The sequence below is a fragment of the Electrona antarctica genome, assembly GCF_951216825.1.
Source record: "Electrona antarctica genome assembly, chromosome: 2".
In the NCBI taxonomy this organism is placed as follows: domain Eukaryota; kingdom Metazoa; phylum Chordata; class Actinopteri; order Myctophiformes; family Myctophidae; genus Electrona; species Electrona antarctica.
Genome location: NC_136807.1, coordinates 37044339 through 37064217, shown reverse-complemented (window position 1 = coordinate 37064217; position 19879 = coordinate 37044339). Strand labels below are relative to the sequence as shown.

Sequence of the window (19879 nt, the reverse complement as noted above, 5' to 3'; positions counted from 1 at the left end):
GCTTTGTTATAGGAGTGAGCATCCCTGGATTCCCAACATGGTGTCGTTTTCCTTTCACCCAAACGCCAAGGATGAGGTTCAACTGTCAGGTCCGTTTTTCCATCACATCTCAATGCATTTGAGTCAATACAAACAGCAGCATTATCACCTCCAGGTGTCCAACATGGTACAGAGTTCCTCTCCCCTGACTCGTTACAGACAACACCACAGGCAGGGGGAGTTGTCTGGTTCTGAATCCCAGGATCACAGCACCCACCCTGGGCATTATACCATGGATACCCTCCCCTCTCGTTCTCTGGTGGCACCTGCCTCCCCTCACACGACGAGTTAAAATCATACCCATCCTCGTCCAAAACGGGGAGTGTGTAGAAAGAGTGGGGCTCTTTCTCCCTCCCAATGGCCACAGGGTTTTCTATGGCAGCCTGATAGGAGTCTCTGTATCTGCACCTAAGCTCCTGAGCTCGGGAGACCTTCCCACCCTGTCTCCTTGTCATACATGGGGTACACGGTTCCTCTGAGAACCGTAAGGTGCGGACACAGTGAGACGGTTCGCTGTGGCTGGCAGGAGAGTGGGAATGCAGGCGATGGTGGGGATCCTGTTGACAGGAATGGTCGAGGACCGGTGGGGGTCCAGCTTCACTTTGCAAGTTGTGTTTAAATAACATGGCGGGACCTGATTGGGGGAGGGTGTGTGTTTTAGTAGGTGGCTGTATTTGTGTTTGTGAATATGTTGGAGTTTGCTGTAGCAAGTGCGGCTGTGCTTGCGCGCATGTCACCGTTTGTGACTGCATTATTTGTGCATGAGGATGTATCCGTGCTTGGGTCGGTGCCTGCGGATCGTACATTTGTGCTTGGTTTTGTTGCTGTTGTGCTTGTTGCGCCAGTGCACGAGCTCCACCAAAAAGCATAGCTGCCTGTAGTATATCAATGTACTCCCCTTCTTCAATGTTTATGCTGCAGAGCCTGTCTGCTGAATGATTTGTATTTGAACCGAGTAGGTTTGTGTCTTGCTTTGAATCTGCACTTCCAGGTGTACTTTCGCTTTTATCTGTGCCTACAGATTTATTTGTATTTTCCGTAATACTTGTAGTTGAATCTACACTTTGGCTAGCTTTGGCTGTACCTGTACCAGGACAGCGACTGTCCCAGGTATTAGGAGACACCCAGCCAATCGGCTTTGACTCAGTGTCATTCACTTTAACCAGTCTAGATGAAGCAGCAGTGCTACTTTCCACAAGGCAGAGTGACACAGCGATGCCATGCTTTGCTGGACATATCCTGGTCTCCACTGAGAATGCACAGGGATGCGGACCACGTTCTGTTGCCGATTCCTGCTTGGCTGTTGACAGAGAACACAGGATGGTTGTAGGAGGACGACACTGATTAGACGGGGATTCCTTTGCGGATAAAAGATGTAGTGAAGGATTTGTCTGAGAATTCTGAGCAGCAGCCGCCGCAGGAGAGAACGAAGGATGAGACAGAGGAAGAGGTCGAGGTGGAGGTGTAGGGCGGGCCGAGGCCATAATAGTCTCGGCACGCTGCGGCACCTCCACAAATTCAGGCACAGCCACCCGTTCCCATGGTAACCTTATCACACCCTGCTCTGTGGCGAGCAGGCACTGGCTGAGAGGAGTTCCATGGCGGTCCCGATTGATCTCCTCCAGCCAATCAGAAGTGAATATGCAAGGGTAGCAAGTTTCTGCAATGGGGGTTTCCTCAACCACTTTCACCCTAAGCCCCTCCTCTTCTAGCAGGCTGCAGACCACGATGCGAGTTGATTGACTGCAGAACGGCACCACCTGCAGGAAGAAGTCGCCAGGGCGGAGCAGCAGGGAGTTGATTGGAGCGAGGTGGATGACAATTTGGTCTCGCAGACACAGTGGCCAGCCCTCACAGAGGAAGACCACATCAGAGAACTGTGCCTGAAAGAGAGGATATGATTTAATAAGAAAGTTAATAACTGTACATATGTGGATCCTGTGTTGTGAATCATAAAATCAGCTAAATTCTTCAGCATTTAGTATCTATTTAAGTGTGTGTGTGTGTGTGTGTGTGTGTGTGTGTGTGTGTGTGTGTGTGTGTGTGTGTGTGTGTGTGTGTGTGTGTGTGTGTGTGTGTGTGTGTGTGTGTGGTGAATACGTACAGTATAGGGCTATATCTTGCGCCACCCCTTAACCCTTATCCCTATACTTATTTGCCATTTTTTACTATTTTAAAAAACCTTTTAAAATAGTTCAAATAGCTGATCTACAAGATCACAACATGTAGATGTTGAACTATTTTAAAATGATTTTCAAAATAGTAAAAAATGTTTAGGGATAAAGGGATAAAGGTGGTGCAAGATGGAGACCTATATATATACAATCTGTGCATGCGTGTTTGTCTACACAACGACACAAAGATGACCCACTCACACATGCGGCTTGCTGCACGCTCTCCAAAATGTGCTTGGCTGGGACCAGGAAGTCCAACAAGCACCGGAGGGCGTCACCTTGGTAACGACCCTCAATGACCTGGAAAAGCTGGCCGAGGACTACAGGGGCGGTGGCCTCAAAGGGCGGATAGAGGGCCGACAGAATGTTCTGAATCAACCCCTCCACGGAATCAGGGTTCTGGAGAAACAAGGGAGGAAGTGGTTTAAGGAACAACAGGTGAAAGGTGGTTGATGTTGTGTCGGGTGAATCTTTTTTTGGTCTTTCTGTTTATTTAAACTCTGGTGGCACACACTAGAGACTTGACATCAAAACCCTTCAGCCCCACCCCTCTCTCACAGGCTCACAGCACACAGCCCTCATCCTCCACACCATCAGCAGCTGAACATTAGCAAAACAAACCCAAACACTCTGATCTCCCTCTTTAAACATAAGTTCAGTCAGTCTGACTGCAAGACATGCCAGTAAACAGACTTTGGTGTGTTGTCTGGTCTGGTCTCAAGGCTAGCTCCTAGGCCTCATCAGGGTTTATGGTTTCACATTCTCTTTGACCCCAACCCGTGGCCCACCACCCACTTTTAGGCCCTGCTTTATTTAGACCAACGAAGGCCACGCTGGCAGACCCAGGGGTTAATGTATATGTAGTTGCATGTTTGAGGCACCGTGGGGAGATTTGTGGCAGTGGGATGGAAGAAGAAGAGTGAATGTGGGGTCGTGGTACGAATGTGGCAGCTACATCTCAGCTATGTGTTATGAGTTATGACCCATGAGAAGGATTGATGTCAGTGCACAGGTTACAAATAACAGGACTAAACTAAAATGTTTCTTGTGTGTAATGTTAACACCCCGAGTGGCATAAATGGAGTTCTCCGTCCTATCAAATAGTAACGCCCAGCGCTCAGGATGGAGATTAATAAAAGGACGGAGATTTATAGATATCAAAACCGATCGCATCGCTCCACAGGCTGGGAGCGTCTGTTGGGCAACATTCGATGTCATTTCCGGTTGGGACGTCATCGAAAATGTTCCCCCCCATTTTAGCCGATCAGATCGAAAATCTTAAAACGTGAATAACGCTTGATCTAAATCAGTCCATCCAATTACAAGCAAAGATTATGTCTTAGACGGCCCATCGCGGTCCCGTCGCTAATCGCGTTTGAATGAATCAAACCTCCCGCTGTTGTCGATCGTTTTGGCTACATCAAGGTACTTCCGCTATACATCCGGGATAGCGCTTGGTGCGTCGCTAAATGTGCTCCATTGCTGTAAATCTCGATGTGCCATTCACTTTAAGCATGCGCATACCCTCTATACATCCGGGATAGCGCTTGGTGCGTCGCTAAATGTGCTCCATTGCTGTAAATCGCGGGGTGCTCTGATTTAATGGTCCTAAATACCCCCGGGCGTTTAACGTGTTAAGCCATGGACAATATTTTTGTCATTGGGAACATTTACGTTAAATAAATGTTCCCAATGACAGTAAATAATGGCTCCATATCAATTTACGGCACAACACAGTTTACAAAAAATGAATTCCCCAGGTGGAGAAATGTATTGAGTCACATGCAGGCTCACAGCTATATAGATGGAGGTAGCCTACATTAGATAGCGGTGTAGGAATAATAAAATAGAAGGGTGAATCTGGGCGTGATCAATCTGGTCCCTTCAGACTACCTTTGGCTCAAACACTGCTGTCTGTTTTTCATCTGTTTGTTCTGCACCTGTCAGGGGGAGGAATGCAGCCCTCTTAGTCTTTGGAACCATGTCAAGGTTTATTCTGCAAACTCTGGATGTCCATCTTTGTTTGACTGAGTCCTTATATTCTCTTAAATATACTGAATATTATTTTAGCTTAATTCACAAGATCCTGATGGGTCTTAATATAAAGTGGGCTATGAATTATTTTTACCTTTGCATCGTATATCTGTGTATATGTCTATATTCTATAATTTCTCTTTCTCTCAAGCTATATTTCAAATTTCAGCCTCATCTGCCTCACCACCAAGATTAAGATTTATTTGACATAAAAGTGGTCTTCTTACTGTATCTGTCTTTCTGTGTCACATGCATCTGTCTGTCTCTTTATTCTTTCATTTACACTCAAGCTATATTTCAGATAAAAGTTATCCATCGCATTTGTTTCTCCCCAATGTGGCACTGAGCAAACTGGGTCCACCTAAATTAACTGCCATTGCACACAAACGGATGAGGTACAGCTATGACAGTATACAAGACAATTTGGGAACGGGTAGTTTACCTGAATCTGTCAATCAAATTGTGTGTGTGTGTGTGTGTGTGTGTGTGTGTGTGTGTGTGTGTGTGTGTGTGTGTGTGTGTGTGTGTGTGCGCGCGCGCGTGTGCGCGTGCGTGCGTGTAAGGCATGCCACTCGCAAATATTGACATTCATTACATTTATGAATTTTACAACACCTAATACAGTGTTGTACAGTAAGTGAGAATAAGTGAGATTTGAAAACAAAACTAGAAATGCACTCTGTCAAGGTGCCAACTTGCGCCCTGCACACAAGTAGGCCATACATGGCCTACTTGTGTGCAAGCAGAGCGCGCCAGTACTGCTACTAACTAATGTCTATTACAACTGCTGTTCTAAATCCTTTAGACCTGTTACTGACCTAATACCAACCTTGAACGTACCTTAGTTACGTCACCATCAACAGCCAATAAGGGACCACCATTCTTACCCCGACATACATACATACATACATACATACATACATACATACATACATACATACATACATACATACATACATACATACATACATACATACATACATACTGTACATACATACCCAGCATATCACCAAACGTACGTATTAGTTACGTCATCAAGAATGGTGGTCCCTGATTGGTCGACGGACAACACCGACATACCCAGCCGATTACAATACTTGCACGCTCTGCTTGCGCAAGTAAAAACACAGTGTTTGTGTTTGTCCTCATGGATCTTCCATTGTTCAGCCTCATGACCAACCCATGAAACATTAGACTCTCCAGCCAGGTCAAATCCCACGCAATTACATCATTTCCAGACAGTTTTCCAGTCCACACCTCACTGAAACATTGCAATGTGGTGATAAGTAGGGAGAGGAGGACACAGAGGACAATATGGATGAAGACGATGACTGTGTATAACACCTAACACTTGCTCAAGACTAAAATAGTGTACTGTCAATAAAAGGCTGGCTTTGTGTGTGTGTGTGTGTGTGTGTGTGTGTGTGTGTGTGTGTGTGTGTGTGTGTGTGTGTGTGTGTGTGTGTGTGTGTGTGCGTGCGTGGTTGCGTGCGTGTTGTCTGTTGGGGGGGGGGGGGGGGGGGCAATAAAACCTTGGAAATCCCAAGTATTTTAATGACCTGTAAGTGACCTGAAAACACATTCATGGGATGGGTCTTCTGGCAGTACTGAATTACTGATACATTTCTAAATGAACAAATGCACAAAGACTGGAAGGCAAAACCAGCTAAGGCCTTAATGCTCAGTGCTCACATAATGACAGTGAGATTTAAAGCAGAAACGTAAAACACCACTGACATGGTGAGCCGCATGAGTCAGCAGCATGACTATGCAAGGTTATGACTATGAGCAATTGCTCATCCGTGTTCATGTGAGCATACACAAATTAGCATTAGCATGTGTCTTTATATTATGCTGGTCTGCTAGCATGTTTCCTTCTTGCATTAATTAATAAGCATAACGATGCATGGTGTGTGTGTGAGTGTGAGTGTGAGTGTGTGTGTGTGTGTGTGTGTGTGTGTGTGTGTGTGTGTGTGTGTGCGTGTGTGTGTACAGCCACACACTCACACTTGCACGTGCACACATCCCAGGCTGCTCTGAATACTGAATACGCTGACTGGCAGGGCGCAAATGCTTAGCGGTCCAAAAGTCCAAGGATGACTTTGTTTTCCCAGAGGGAAGTTCTGCTGGTCAAGTACAGTAACAGCAGGGCACATAAATAACAAATAATGCAATACAGACGAAAATTCAATACAGCATAGCCTGGAGTGAATTACAATAATTTCTGCAGCACTCATTCGCACAAAGCCCCCAGAGCGGCTGGCCAACGCTGAAACCCAGAGCCCTACGGGGCAAAGCTGGAACCCAGAGCCCTACGGGGCAAAGCTGGAACCCAGAGCCCTACGGGGCAAAGCTGGAACCGCAGGCGGGTGAAATACATGCATGAGCAAAAGAGCGCGCCACTGGGTCTTTGTTAGGCGATAATATGGTGATAAATATCGTATCGTGCACGTTCTATAATTTGCAGTTATATACCTTCATTTATACTTTTGTAGAACAGCGGTTTCGTCCATATCACTCACCCCTAGTCTTTGCTTTGTGAACGCGCGAGATGACGTAGCGTCGAGGTACCACAGAGCTGTGCGAGAGCCTGAGGTACCAAGTACCAATTATACCAATTATATTGAGCCAACACTAACAGACTTCCGGGTGCTTCAAAACGCCACTGAGCAACTTCCATTGAAATGAATAGCTGGGGGCAGGGCTGTCCGCTCTCTAGTTTATATATAACTCTATGATTTGCACGTGCAAAAGGCAACTACGTATGATGAGATGCATTCATTTCACACTCACACACAAGCTGAAACATGCAGAGCTTGCATTAGGAACAGCTGCATAAGATATGGTATACAGTACTATGTCAACCCATTTCTATTTATAGACTCCATCAACTAATGAACTAATGAACATTTTTTATCTCTGTGTTAAAAATAAGTACATCATACATGTACCTGTATAGGTTTGTTGAGTATTTGGACTGATCTATGGGCTACAAGCCAGAAAGAAGTTGTGCAACCCCCTAGCACCTAATAGTATTCAGTGCGTGTGGATCTTGTACTAGCAGATCTCCCTAGTACCCGGAATAACCAGGCTGGCATCCAGTTGCTGTGTATTCACACTGCTCTATATAAACACGGATCTCTCTCTCACTCAGCCACTGAAATAAATGGCTATGCTCACATTACTAGATAGGATGTCCCACAGCGGTAGTCAAGACATTTTAAATGTCTCTGTAAGGCTAGGCATCGTCCATTCCAGGAATACGACTCAAACACTGGGAATAACTGGAAATAATATATCATCATAATTTACGCTCTGAGGTGAATGCTTATCAACACACTTTGGACGTAGTGCATTTGGGAACTCCTTATATGGTCATGGTGACATGAGCATGACGTCAGGGGCCCACCCGCCGGCCTAAGACAATTTTAATATATAGGATTACACTTTGGAACGATGTAAGATGGGAATGCCCCACCCGGTTATGCAATACCTGTTGTACCCGTTTGTCTGTGTCCCTTTTATGCTCATGTTTGGAGAAATCTGTATCTGTCTGTCTGTATCCATTTATGCCCATATATGGAGTTCAATGTGACGCATGCCCAAATATGGAGTCCAGGTCAGTCTAGGACGTCGCTCACGTCAGTATGATGATAAGGGGATATCCATGTTGTTCACTGCTGCAGGCAGGACACAACATGAACATATAAGAATAAAGTCTGCACAGGCAGCTGCTGCACCGAATACATTTCAATGTACAATGTTTCGGCCAATACGTGGTACTTTCATATATAACTAATATATGAAAGTATGAAAACATAAGAGCCCCAAATAATAGCAGATTCCTAGTATAATTATGGTAGTTAAATACAGCAGTCTTAATCACCACCCGACCCATGCACCAACACTGAGAAGAGCCATAAGGTAGTTATGGTAGTTAAATACAGCAGTCTTAATCACCACCCGACCCATGCACCAACACTGAGAAGAGCCATAAGGTAGTTATGGTAGTTAAATACAGCAGTCTTAATCACCACCCGACCCATGCACCAACACTGAGAAGAGCCATAAGGCTATACTGTATATATGTCTTCATTTCCCATCTTTCCTGTGAACTCATGTCTGAGATTGTGGAATGCAATAATCATGAGCGATGATATTCGGCATAGCCTCAAATATTCTGTACACACTGATAAGACCTCTAAATCAGCATACAATTAAGTACATTTCCTGCATGTTTGTAATTTTTCATCTTGAATAAGTTGCACTGTTTAGAGACACTTGTTTAGGATTGTTTAGGATTACAAAGGACTCCTTCAAGTGAATTACTCACACAAAGACTTAAAAGCCGATGGACTACACTCTCAGTCTTATTCTCTAATAAGACTGCTTTACAGTCCATATTACTTGTCAGACTAACAACCAGGATTTGAATGCAATAAGCTGTGTTCGCTACTTAAGCACAGGAAAAGGTTGTTTACAGCATAATATAACACATGCTATTCTCCAAATGTAATCGTGTAAAAAAAGAATTAGGGTGGTTATTTGAAGTTCATTGTTCAGATTTCCCTGTCAGTTACTGTGGAGTCACACATGTGAAACATGTGTGTGGATTCGGAAGCAGTTGTATCAAATGGCTCTCCCTTTTCAAGATTCTGTATGAATAATCTACAGAGTGAAACCACCCAAGGACAATAAGGTTTACACAATATATTCTTTACTCAGACAAAAAGTAGGACAGCTAAGGAGCGAGCATATGGCACAAAGGACAGAAGGAATTGTTCGCATTGGTCAGCACAGCAGGGATTTGTTCCCATACGGCAGGTCAGACTCAGCAGAGTGGGCGATGGGGTGTGGGTGGGTAAGTGTCATAACCACTACATACATTCAATAAAACACAAAAACAACCTCATGTTTTTAAATCTGTAGTTCCCATACCACAAGGCCTACCCAGGATATACTGATGATGACCAGGACAAAGTTAGCTCACCTCAGTGATTTGGTCATCTGAGGGATAATTTAATTCTATAGTAAGTAGATTATTGACGCAGACAACACTGTGACCATCCAGTGAACAATCGATAAGGAATTGGAATGGCACACACCCTGCATTGTCACATTCAGGGGGAATCCTGGTGACAAATGTTCAGATGCTGATAAAACATGTGAGATTCCTTCATGGTAAGAGAAAGTAATCTCATGTTGAATATGAATTCTCAAATTTAAGGTATATTATACAGGGTATACAACCACTATAGTCTACAGTTGGCCAGAATAACTGAGAGTGATTTAATTTGACTGGTCTGGTATAGATAACCACAATTGTACTGTAGGAGGTGTCAACTGGGGACATGGAAAGGAAATCAGGGTTGGTATAGTCCAGGAAACATTAGCCAGAAAATTCCTTTTGAGTCAAACAGGAAAATAATTCAACTGGAAATAATGTATTTTGGAATCAGTTCCCAGGGATGTTTTGTCCTGACAGAGACAATACGGATTGTTAAAGAGTCTTATACAACAGCTCAGTGGGAAACACAATTCGCCTGAGCCAAAATGCATGGATGGGTGCTTCTGCTTTGAAACCTGTAGATTGGTTTTAGACCATAATTCAGCAGCTCTAAGATTGAAAGAGAAAAGTCACAACATGACAAACACAACACTTATTTTAACTGAGGTAATCGTTTCTCTACCACAGTACACACACACACACACACACACACACACACACACACGCACACACACACACACACACACACACACACACACGTCGACGCCCGGGTATGGGCCTGTGCCAAATTGCACTTGGGGTCGGATATAAACACAAGGCCTACTGTACATGACCGCTCAGGCACCGAGGCAGCCAAACAGTATATTTAGTAGCTTCGTGGGGATCAAGGAAACAGCCCTTGTGGCAAGACAACTCTTATCGTGATAGCCTTGATCGGCAGACGGTTTTGAAGGTGGCTTCAAAGTAGTCATCAGGCAGTCACTGGGCCTGTGTTTATGTCATTAACAACACGTCAGGGGAGTTACGTAGGGAGCCCTGCGTCTAAACATGTGTATGAACATGCTATGGGAAAAGGTTAAAGCCTGGTGTATATGTCGTTGTACGGCGGTGTCGTGCGCAAGCTCAGTAGCCCTGGTCCAGTGCTTACAGCGAGTCTCTCACTGACGCCCTGCCGGAGTCCCATCCACTGCTCACTAGCAGCTTTTCCCACTGTGTGCGAGGGTTTACAATTCCCCGAAAATAAACAAAACGACGCAACTACTCACCGACACAAAGCCTGCTAGACCTTGGTAAAAGTCTATTCTCGAAGCTGGGAAGTGTCTCAGGTCCCCAGCTTCTCTCTAAAATGCACTTTGTGCCATTTTAATAAAGCAATGTACCGGACAGAGTCATTTCTTCTACAGCGGCATTTCCGGGTTTTGCCTGCGCTGATCTGGTTGGATTCATTTTATTTAATGACTAAAAGCAGAAGCTGGGGACCTGAGACGCTTCCCAGCTTCGAGAATAGACTTTTACAAAGGTCTAGCAGGCTTTGTGTCGGTGAGTAGTTACGTTGTTTTGTTTCTTTTTGGGGAATTGTAAACCCTTGCACGCAGTGGGAAAAGCTGCTAGTGAGCAGTGGATGGGACTCCGGCAGGGCGTCAGTGAGAGACTCGCTGTAAGCACTGGACCAGGGCAGTGGATGGGACTCCGGCAGGGCGTCAGTGAGAGACTCGCTGTAAGCACTGGACCAGGGCAGTGGATGGGACTCCGGCAGGGCGTCAGTGAGAGACTCGCTGTAAGCACTGGACCAGGGCTAGTAGATCAGCAACTTTTTTGGCACGCGACACCACTGTAAGACGAAGCATAAATGAGGCACGTGTATGTGTTACCGCATGTCGTAACTGTGTATCTGTGCATGTATGAATGAGTGTGTGTGTGTGTGTGTGTGTGTGTGTGTGTGTGTGTGTGTGTGTGTGTGTGTGTGTGTGTGTGTGTGCGCGTGTGTGCGACGCGCGTGTGTGTGTGTGTGCGACGTGTGTGTGTGTGCGTGTGTGAGGAGTGTTATTATATCAAAGTGTGGATTAGCTTTCACTAGCTTACTCATCCCATCTGTAATTAGCCCACAGCTGTGCTTAATGTAACTCACACCAGGAGATTTCATAACAAACAACCAGAAATTATCACTTAGCTACAGTAATAACAGGTGAATACACTTTAAGATTCTAGACTTCTAGACTGAGCTACACTGTCGCCCACTGATTCAAAACAACTTGATGTCATAGGCTACTATGACATCAACTAACTTGGTGAAAATACATTTCAGAAATCACAATAAATATACTGCAACTAATATCTCAATCCTGTAAGATACACTGGCAAACAGACATTACTATTTCCACTATATTATCCACTACTCTTGACCATGGCATAGTAAGTTTTAACTTGTTGCTATGTATCTTATTTTAAATTTGCCTTGTGGGTTGTCGGACTGTGGACAGTGGGAGGGTGTCACAAACACAACATGCCCAGGGATCTCCTGCCCATATATGTGTGGACCTGAACATCTAGTACATTGTTGCATATATTTATATGCAACAGGTTGTTGCATATGGTTGAGCATGAAGCTTTAGGCCTAAATAATCACATATTTAAACATCTAAACCTCAATTTAATGGTTTATACTTAGACTTAAATTATAGATTATATATAAAAATAAAAAACACGAAATATTTATTTCAAACCTGGTAAATCCAAGCTCACGTAATGTAGAGGAACAGTCCAGTAAAGGCCAAGTGGTGATTTGCTGTTGAGCTGACTGTTGTGTATTTCCATTGAATCACCAACGGAGTACAAGTCTGCCTTTTCTGCAGCCAGAGAAGAGATCCAGTGTTTAACCCAGTCAACACGGGAGCTAACTCCCAAACATTGAGGTCACACTCAAAACAGGAATAGACTAGGTGTAAAGGTTAATGGATTCTGGCTTCAACGACATGGCAAATATGCAGGAAGCCAGGCGGGAAAATCACTGCACATACACATACAGTATAGCCTTACTTGCAGCCAAATCAAATGTACAAGTGTGCTAGGCGGGCTTTTTTAAAATTCAGTTGCACTCTGACAACTTTACATAATGTCCCCTTAGTCAGCGGCCCAACAAAATCAATATTATCCACAAGGCACACCCATGCTAGGAAGTTGGAACTGAGTAGCTGTTAAACACAGGGAAAATAGATTCATTCAGACGGTTTCTCATGAGAAATTCCAGTCTGGCTTTATCAATGGCCAACACATTCTCAGAATAAGGGGTTACAAAATGTTATGCTCATTCCAAGTTCCATTCCATTTCCAATCCCATGCAACTGGCATGATGTTTTCATGATGATGTGGTGAAGATTCCATTCCATTCCTCGCCTTCACTGGGTGTATCACAGGAGATTACACTTATACATTTCAGATAGTTTCCTCCATGTAATATGCATTCTAACTCAAAATTACTATCATGCCAGTGTGTGGGGATAGAGTAGGGAGACATCATAGTGCTTGCTAGAGCCTGACCAATGGCAGATATTTTGGTTCCAATGCTGATCCCCATTTCGGAGAGACCTAGACCACGGATTACAGATATTTTAACAAGAAAATTAACGTTTCTATTTGAGTACGTAACGTTTAATTTATACCAAAAAAAAGCTTGTAATCTGCTATTTTTGACAAATGTTTTAAACTTTTCAAAATATTTTCCTATAATGACATGCCCAAATTAGGGATGCCATCGGCTGCTTAATTGCTGACACGATAATAAAATAAAACTAGGTAAAATAATGGCCAATATCGGCTCAACCAATATTGTTCTGGCCCGAATTCTAACTCTAAAGCAGTAGCGTGTTAGTGTGTGGGGACACAGTAGGGACAACTTGAAACCCTCACCTTATAAGTCACAACAGGACCTGTGGGGTGCAGTCTTCTATGGAAGCTATGCTAGAATCAGAATGTATACTATGTTGTCCGACATGACACGTAATATAAATAAATAAATAAATAAATATGATATAAGCACTATTTCTACAAGGATGGTCACTATAAGACAACATCATCCCATCAAATTTTGACATGGAATGTAAAAATATGTTTGTAGTATCCCAAAATACAGTATGATTTTGGACACTATATAAATGGAATCAAATGAAAGTACATTCTTATGTAAATTTAACTATGGCTATACTAATACATTGCATCATATGTTATCATATATTGCATTTGCACCCCTAATAAGCCTTGCATATTAGAATTTGATTTTAAGAAATTTGGAATTAAACAAGGATCACACTCTCAAATAGGACAGCATCACGGTTCAAATATTATATACAGAGATGACTACTTCTGAAAATATCCAAATCTTGTCTAAAATGTATTTCAGATATTTTATATTATGATAAACATTTTAGTACATTGAAAAGTGAATCGATTAAAACAAAGCATATTACCATCTTCCTTTTTGTGTGTTGCAGTCCCCATTCATTGCAACAGTGGTGATTTGTGAAATAATCCAAGATGAGTAATAATCTACAGATTGGCCGCTGATACAAAGAGGCTGGTGGTCCTCAGTGACATGCCTTCTGTCCTTAAAGTATTTCAGTGAGTGAGTGAGTGTGAGGAAAACCCTGAGCTTGCTGGGTGACTGTCCATTAGAGAGGTCGCTCTGCTCTCTCTCTCTCACTGTCTCACACTCTCTCCGTTCTTCAAATCTCCTTCTTGTTACCCTCTTTTCTGTAACTATACTCTCTCTCTCACTCTCTCTCTCTCTCACTCTCTCTCTCTTAGTGTTTCTTTCACCTCTCCTGTCTGTCTGTCTCTTTGGTCTGCTCTCTCTCTCTCTCTCTCTCTCTCTCTCTCTCTCTCTCTCTCTCTCTCTCTCGCGCGCGCGCAGCACGTTGAGTGTCTGCCGCTATGTTTGTCTGAGGGGGGCAGCATGACCCAACATGAGGGGATCGAGGTACGAGAGCGAAGGAAAATGAGAGAAGACAGACAGAGGAAGGGGGACGGTGCAGGAAGATAGAGACAGAAGAGAGAGAGAAAGGAAGGAGGAAGGGAGAGATAGAGAAGAAGAGGCAAAAGAAGGATGAAAGGGACAGTGTCACAACGCTTTGCAGCATAGAGGAAATTCCATCTTAACTTACTTGCTTCTCTCACACCCGACATGTCATGCACACATGTAGACACACATCATGCACACTTTCTCTCTTTTCCTCTATCCTCCCCTATCTAGATTTTAGACAAAAGCATGTCTTCACACACACACACACACACACACACACACACACACACACACACACACACACACAAAGAAGTGCTCCTCGATTATAGAGGGTATGCACATGACATCATCATCATACCCGGAAGTTATGCGGGAACGCTTACTGAGTGTCAAAAAACTACTTTCTGGCCTTGACAGACCATACATCCAAACAGAAAAGTCCTATCTGATTGCATTAAACGACGTTAAACTCACTTTACCACTCACCTTTGCCACTCGATTTGCCACTCTTTCTGCCATTCATTTTATGCATGCGCATACCCTCTATTGTGGGCCATCAATCTTGGGAATTCACCAACCACGATGGAATATGAAAAATCTGACAGATCCGTCTTGATCACTTGACTATAGACAATAGACTATAGACCGATTCACTAAGCTATATTTTGGATGGAAAAATCGGCCTCCTGGTGCCGCTATCATACGGCAATGTTAAAGGAGCATTCAGTGATTTGGGTGATTTGGAAAACCCCCGCCCCGGTAGCAAGATGTGCATCTACAGTGGTGGGACACGCACCAGGCCAACAGCACGCACACCAAGGCCCGCCTCTGCTCGATCATGATTGGCAGAAGGCCCCTCATCCTGATTGGATGAAGACTTGGCTACCTAAGGTTTTTTGACCCCAGGGGCTCACATTGGGACAGGGAGGAACTCCTTATATGGTCAGCACACTCTATAGTTGGGAGGATTATCACAACAAAACAAAAAAAGAAGTGATATGATATTTGAATTAAGTGAAATCACTGAATATACTTTTAAAAGGGTGGCATTTGTTCCTCAAAGTACTGTAGTGTGAATGTGCGTACAAAGTTTCATGATTTGCGGCATTTTGTTCAAAACTTTAGACATCAATCTTAGCCAATCAGGATGATCACACATGATCATGTGGGATGATCACACATGATCATGTGTACCGATTTGCGTGAAATTTGGATAAAACCTGAATGAGTAATTTGCAAAGATTGTAGAAGTATTATACATAAGTCGGCCTCCTGGTGGCCCTTTAAAGGCAGATGTGAAGAATGCAGGCCAAATGTTTTAACTTGGCCTCTAGGCATACAAAGTGGCATGTCTTCCTCTGCCTAGTTGTGTTCATGATTTGAGGCATTTTGTTCAAAACGGACCAATCCTGCTAACTTTGGAAGCCAATCTTAGCCAATCAGGATGAATATGAAGAATCGAACAGATCCGTATTATTTGATTATTTTGGAGGGAAAGAAAATTTGTATTTTCTTTTCTTTTTTTTCATGAAATGACAAAAGTCTTTCACCATCCTACAATAACAGCATTGCATTGGCCTATCAACTGGTTTTCAGAAATAGTATGTGTAACTTTTACATTATTGTAACTAAACCATTAAGAAAACGAAAACGTGTGTTGCACACAATACATGTACGTTGTTGTCTATGAATAGACTAAAATGATGGATATGAGAATTGCAATGCAACACAACACTGCACATCACACATGGGCGGTTTATTGCACAGAACACTATATGAGAGCAGTAAAAAACGTTCTACAGTAATACAATACCCATCACAAAGACAAAGTTACTGCTCATAATTGATTTAAGAGCAAAGTGTCTTCAATGTTGTTGTGTTGAAGATACTGTAATCTCCCCCCCCCTCTCTCTCTCTCTCTCTCTGGGGCTCCTTCAGGCTTTATTGGAAGCACCGACTCTACTGGGTGACCAAGCAAATTGTACAAATGTCACAGAGAGAAAGGGGAGAGAGACACGTGTGTGTGTGTGTGTGTGTGTGTGTGTGTATCATGTGTGCACGCATCATGCGTGTGTGTGTGTGCGCGCACACGTGTACGTCATGTGTGCACGCATGATGCATGCACACATTAACACTGCACTGATGTGTGTGTGTGTGTGTGTGTGTGTGTGTGTGTGTGCGCGCGTGTGTGTGTGACATTGGGTCTTAGCGGAGCCACAATGTCCTCGCCTGAGGAGAGAAGCTGTTATTTCAACTGGTGTAGTCAAAGCATGGTTTCCCTTGTCCTCTCCTCTCTCTGTCTCGACAGCGGGCGTCTTTCTCTCTCATACATATTATAAATAGTACATTTTATTTAAATCCCAGCTTTCTGCTGCTTAAGAGATGTTTTGCCTCTTGGGGGTGTCATTGTAAATTAGAATTAGAGAACCTAACTGGTTGAATGAAGATTAAATAAATATATATACATACAGTTGGAGGCCATCGATATTGTCCTTTTCTTTTTGCTGAGGTTTGCGTGATCTGCGCAAAACCCCTTTTGGTGTTTTAAACATTATGTTATAATTTAGCTATTGAAAAATAGCAGATCTACAAGCTCATAGCGCGCCACCAAGTGGCGCGCTACGAGCTTGTAGGTCTGCTATTTTTGAAAAATCGTGAAAATATTTATTTCAGAAAACTGGAGGATTTAGAAGGATTTTTGTAAAATTTTGAGGTCAGGCCTAAATGGGTCAAATGATAAGGGACAATATCGGTGGCACCCAACTGTATATATTCCCACTGTGCGTGTTCTTTTAACAACTACCCTACAGGAGGATGACACTGTGCGTGTTCTTTTAACAACGACCCTACAGGAGGATGACACATGCTGCACTATGACAAATTAGTATTGCCATGTTACAAGATTCAGTAGAGGATCCATGACAAAATGTTGGTATACTGTATGACTAATAATACTAATAATAGGGTTCCCAAACTTCCCTTTAGTTGTTGCTGCAGTATTTGCCAAGTATATTCTTGCAATTTGCAAATGCCTATATTATGCCTATATTATGCCTATACTAGGAGCAGAAAAACACTGATCCGTTATGCGAGTAGTGGAAAGCAGTAAAGCACTATACCTCAGTAATGGACAGTTGATATATGGAATAATAGTAGCGATACGAGGTCTTAATCGGTTGGCCTGGTGTTAGTTGACCAATATATTGTTTATTGATTAGTCAATTGTTGTTTTATTCCCAGACTGAGTTAAAAAAAAACAAAAAACATTTCTAGCAAGTAGAAGATTTGCACTTGGCAAACTCAAAATGTAAAGATTTGTTGAATAAAGATGTTAGATTAGATGACTGTCTTTCAGTCTCTCACTATTGTTGTCTTTCTGTCTATTTATCCTTCTTACTATTCATTCATTCATCTGTCTGTCAATCTACACAGCCATGTCCCAAGATCTTTTCAGTACATAATTACTGATGATATCCATATTTTTAGAGCTATAACAACAAATATGGGCCACTAAAACAGGCCTACTGTTCAGAATGTAAAATATGGATGTACACTGTATCTGGGGCGGGGCGATATGGACAACATGTTTTACCCAAATACCTCAACATTTTAGTAATTTTTGAAAAACAACATTTATCATGATATTACAAGATCCAAAATCCCTGTCGATATCAATATATTTCCCAGCTATAACTGTAGCACAGACTGACATTATTGTTGGAATGGAGTCGGACCTAATAATGCATAAGTGCGCATGCATTTTGTGAAGGTGTGCATGACCAATTTAGGGGATGCATTTGAGAGTGCATATGCGTGTGTGTGTGCATGAGAGAGAGAGAGAGAGAGAGAGAGAGAGAGAGAGAGAGAGAGAGAGAGAAGAGAAAAGAGTATTCCTTGACACAATGCCCTTAATGGAAGAGGGCTGTTTAGAAGCTGTTAATCCCACCGGGAGACGGAAACAAAACACACCTCAAGGCTCTGGGCTTCTATTTGTGCCGTCAGCATCCTCAGAACGTTTGGTATGTACACTGTCAAGCTCTGGGCTTAGGCAGCTAGCACCTCATTACCATGCTGCTGCAAAGCAGTTAACATTACTGCATGGATGCATTTCCTTCAGAACACAATCAGGGGTCAGTATTGGACTGTGCTACTTGACTAGAGGGATATACATACACATCACTGACAGAATGACATGAGAAATCAGTTAAACTAGCTGTCTGATACAATGAATACAGATCATTGAGATTATTTGTTTGATTTAACATTGGAACAGAAACAAAAAATACAACTTTTAGGCTTTTTATTTATTTAATGCTTTAAAAATAAATTAAGACAAAATAGCCAGACACTCAACAAGCTCGATCAGATGTGTTGTGTGTGTGAACTTGTATGTAGAGTGTAGAGTAGGAGAGTAGCGACACGCTTTGATCTCGCTGCAAGTGCAAAGCGGGTGCCTATGGGCTATAGTTCCAAACATTGCTCCTATGGCTGGAACTATCCCATGAGATACAATGAGCACTGCAGCAATGAAGCCTTCTTTTGCTTGTTTTGTTTGTTGTCATGCTTGAAGACTGACAATGCAATTTATTTTTTGTGCCATTATTATAATTTATATGACATTTATCAGGTACTATAGCTTGAAGAGTTGGATTCTAAAGGAAGCTTTGGACTGAGGCCGATTCTAAAAACGCCTTCTAAATCCTGACCTAAGTTTTCTGAAAAACGTTAAATACTTATATCCATCCATCTTCAACCGCTTATCCGTAGTCGGGTCGCGAGGGCAACAGCTCCACCAGAGAGCCTCTCCAGAGCAACATTAGTGACTTCCTCCTGGGGGATCCCAAGACGTTCCAAGGCCAGTGAGTCGATGTGTTTCCTCCAACTGCGCCTTGGTCTGCCCCGGGGTCTCCTCCCAGTGGGACGTGCCTCGAGGACCTCCCTAGGGAGGCATAACGAGAGGCATCCTAACCAGATACCCAAACCACCTAAGCTGGCTCCTTTCCAGGCGAAGAAGCAGCGACTCTACTCTAAATATTTATATAGCAGCATAACATTTTTGTAATTTTTGAATACTGTACATACTACAGAACCCCAAAAGGCGTTCCTGTCCAGAATGGTAGGGTTACAAAAAGGGGTTCCCGCTTATAATTGGTTAACAACAATTATCAATTTCTACAGCACAAATATATAGATATATTTTGGGATTGGATTGGAGTGGATTGTATTGACTGTATGTCATATTAGCATCTACACAAATAATACTGGAGTGAAAAGTAAGGAAAACATTGTATTGGTCATACAATATCTGAAATTCCGAATTCAGATTCCATTTTAGTTTTTCCACAGCAGAGGCTTGCCATAAGTATATTACCACCAGCCATATCACGGTATTATTCTTTTTTACTATTGAGTTTTGGTTTTAAATGATTGATACAGAACAAAGGAATATACTTGTAATATACATGATACTGACCCACTTTCAAAGAGCGCTGTCAGCCCGGCATTGATGTCCTCATCATTATGTTAGTGATATGCGGCATGTACACACAACATGTGTACACACGTGTACATTCATTCCAGAGGAAAATCAAAGGTCAGTGATACTGTACC

At 42.9% G+C, this 19879-nt stretch overlaps 1 protein-coding gene across 1 annotated transcript; it reads right to left on the bottom strand.

The window, feature by feature from the left end:
- Window positions 1-144: 144 nt before the first annotated feature.
- Window positions 145-13849, bottom strand: LOC306933189 (uncharacterized protein; the record flags this gene model as incomplete). The annotated part of the gene is made up of 5 exons (XM_079515288.1): window positions 13719-13849; window positions 2415-2612; window positions 1085-1922; window positions 280-673; window positions 145-184 (listed from the first exon to the last, which is right to left on the bottom strand). Exons 1-5 carry the CDS (start codon window positions 13719-13721, stop codon window positions 145-147), a joined length of 1473 nt encoding a protein of 490 aa, XP_079371414.1. The 5' UTR covers window positions 13722-13849.
- Window positions 13850-19879: the final 6030 nt, after the last annotated feature.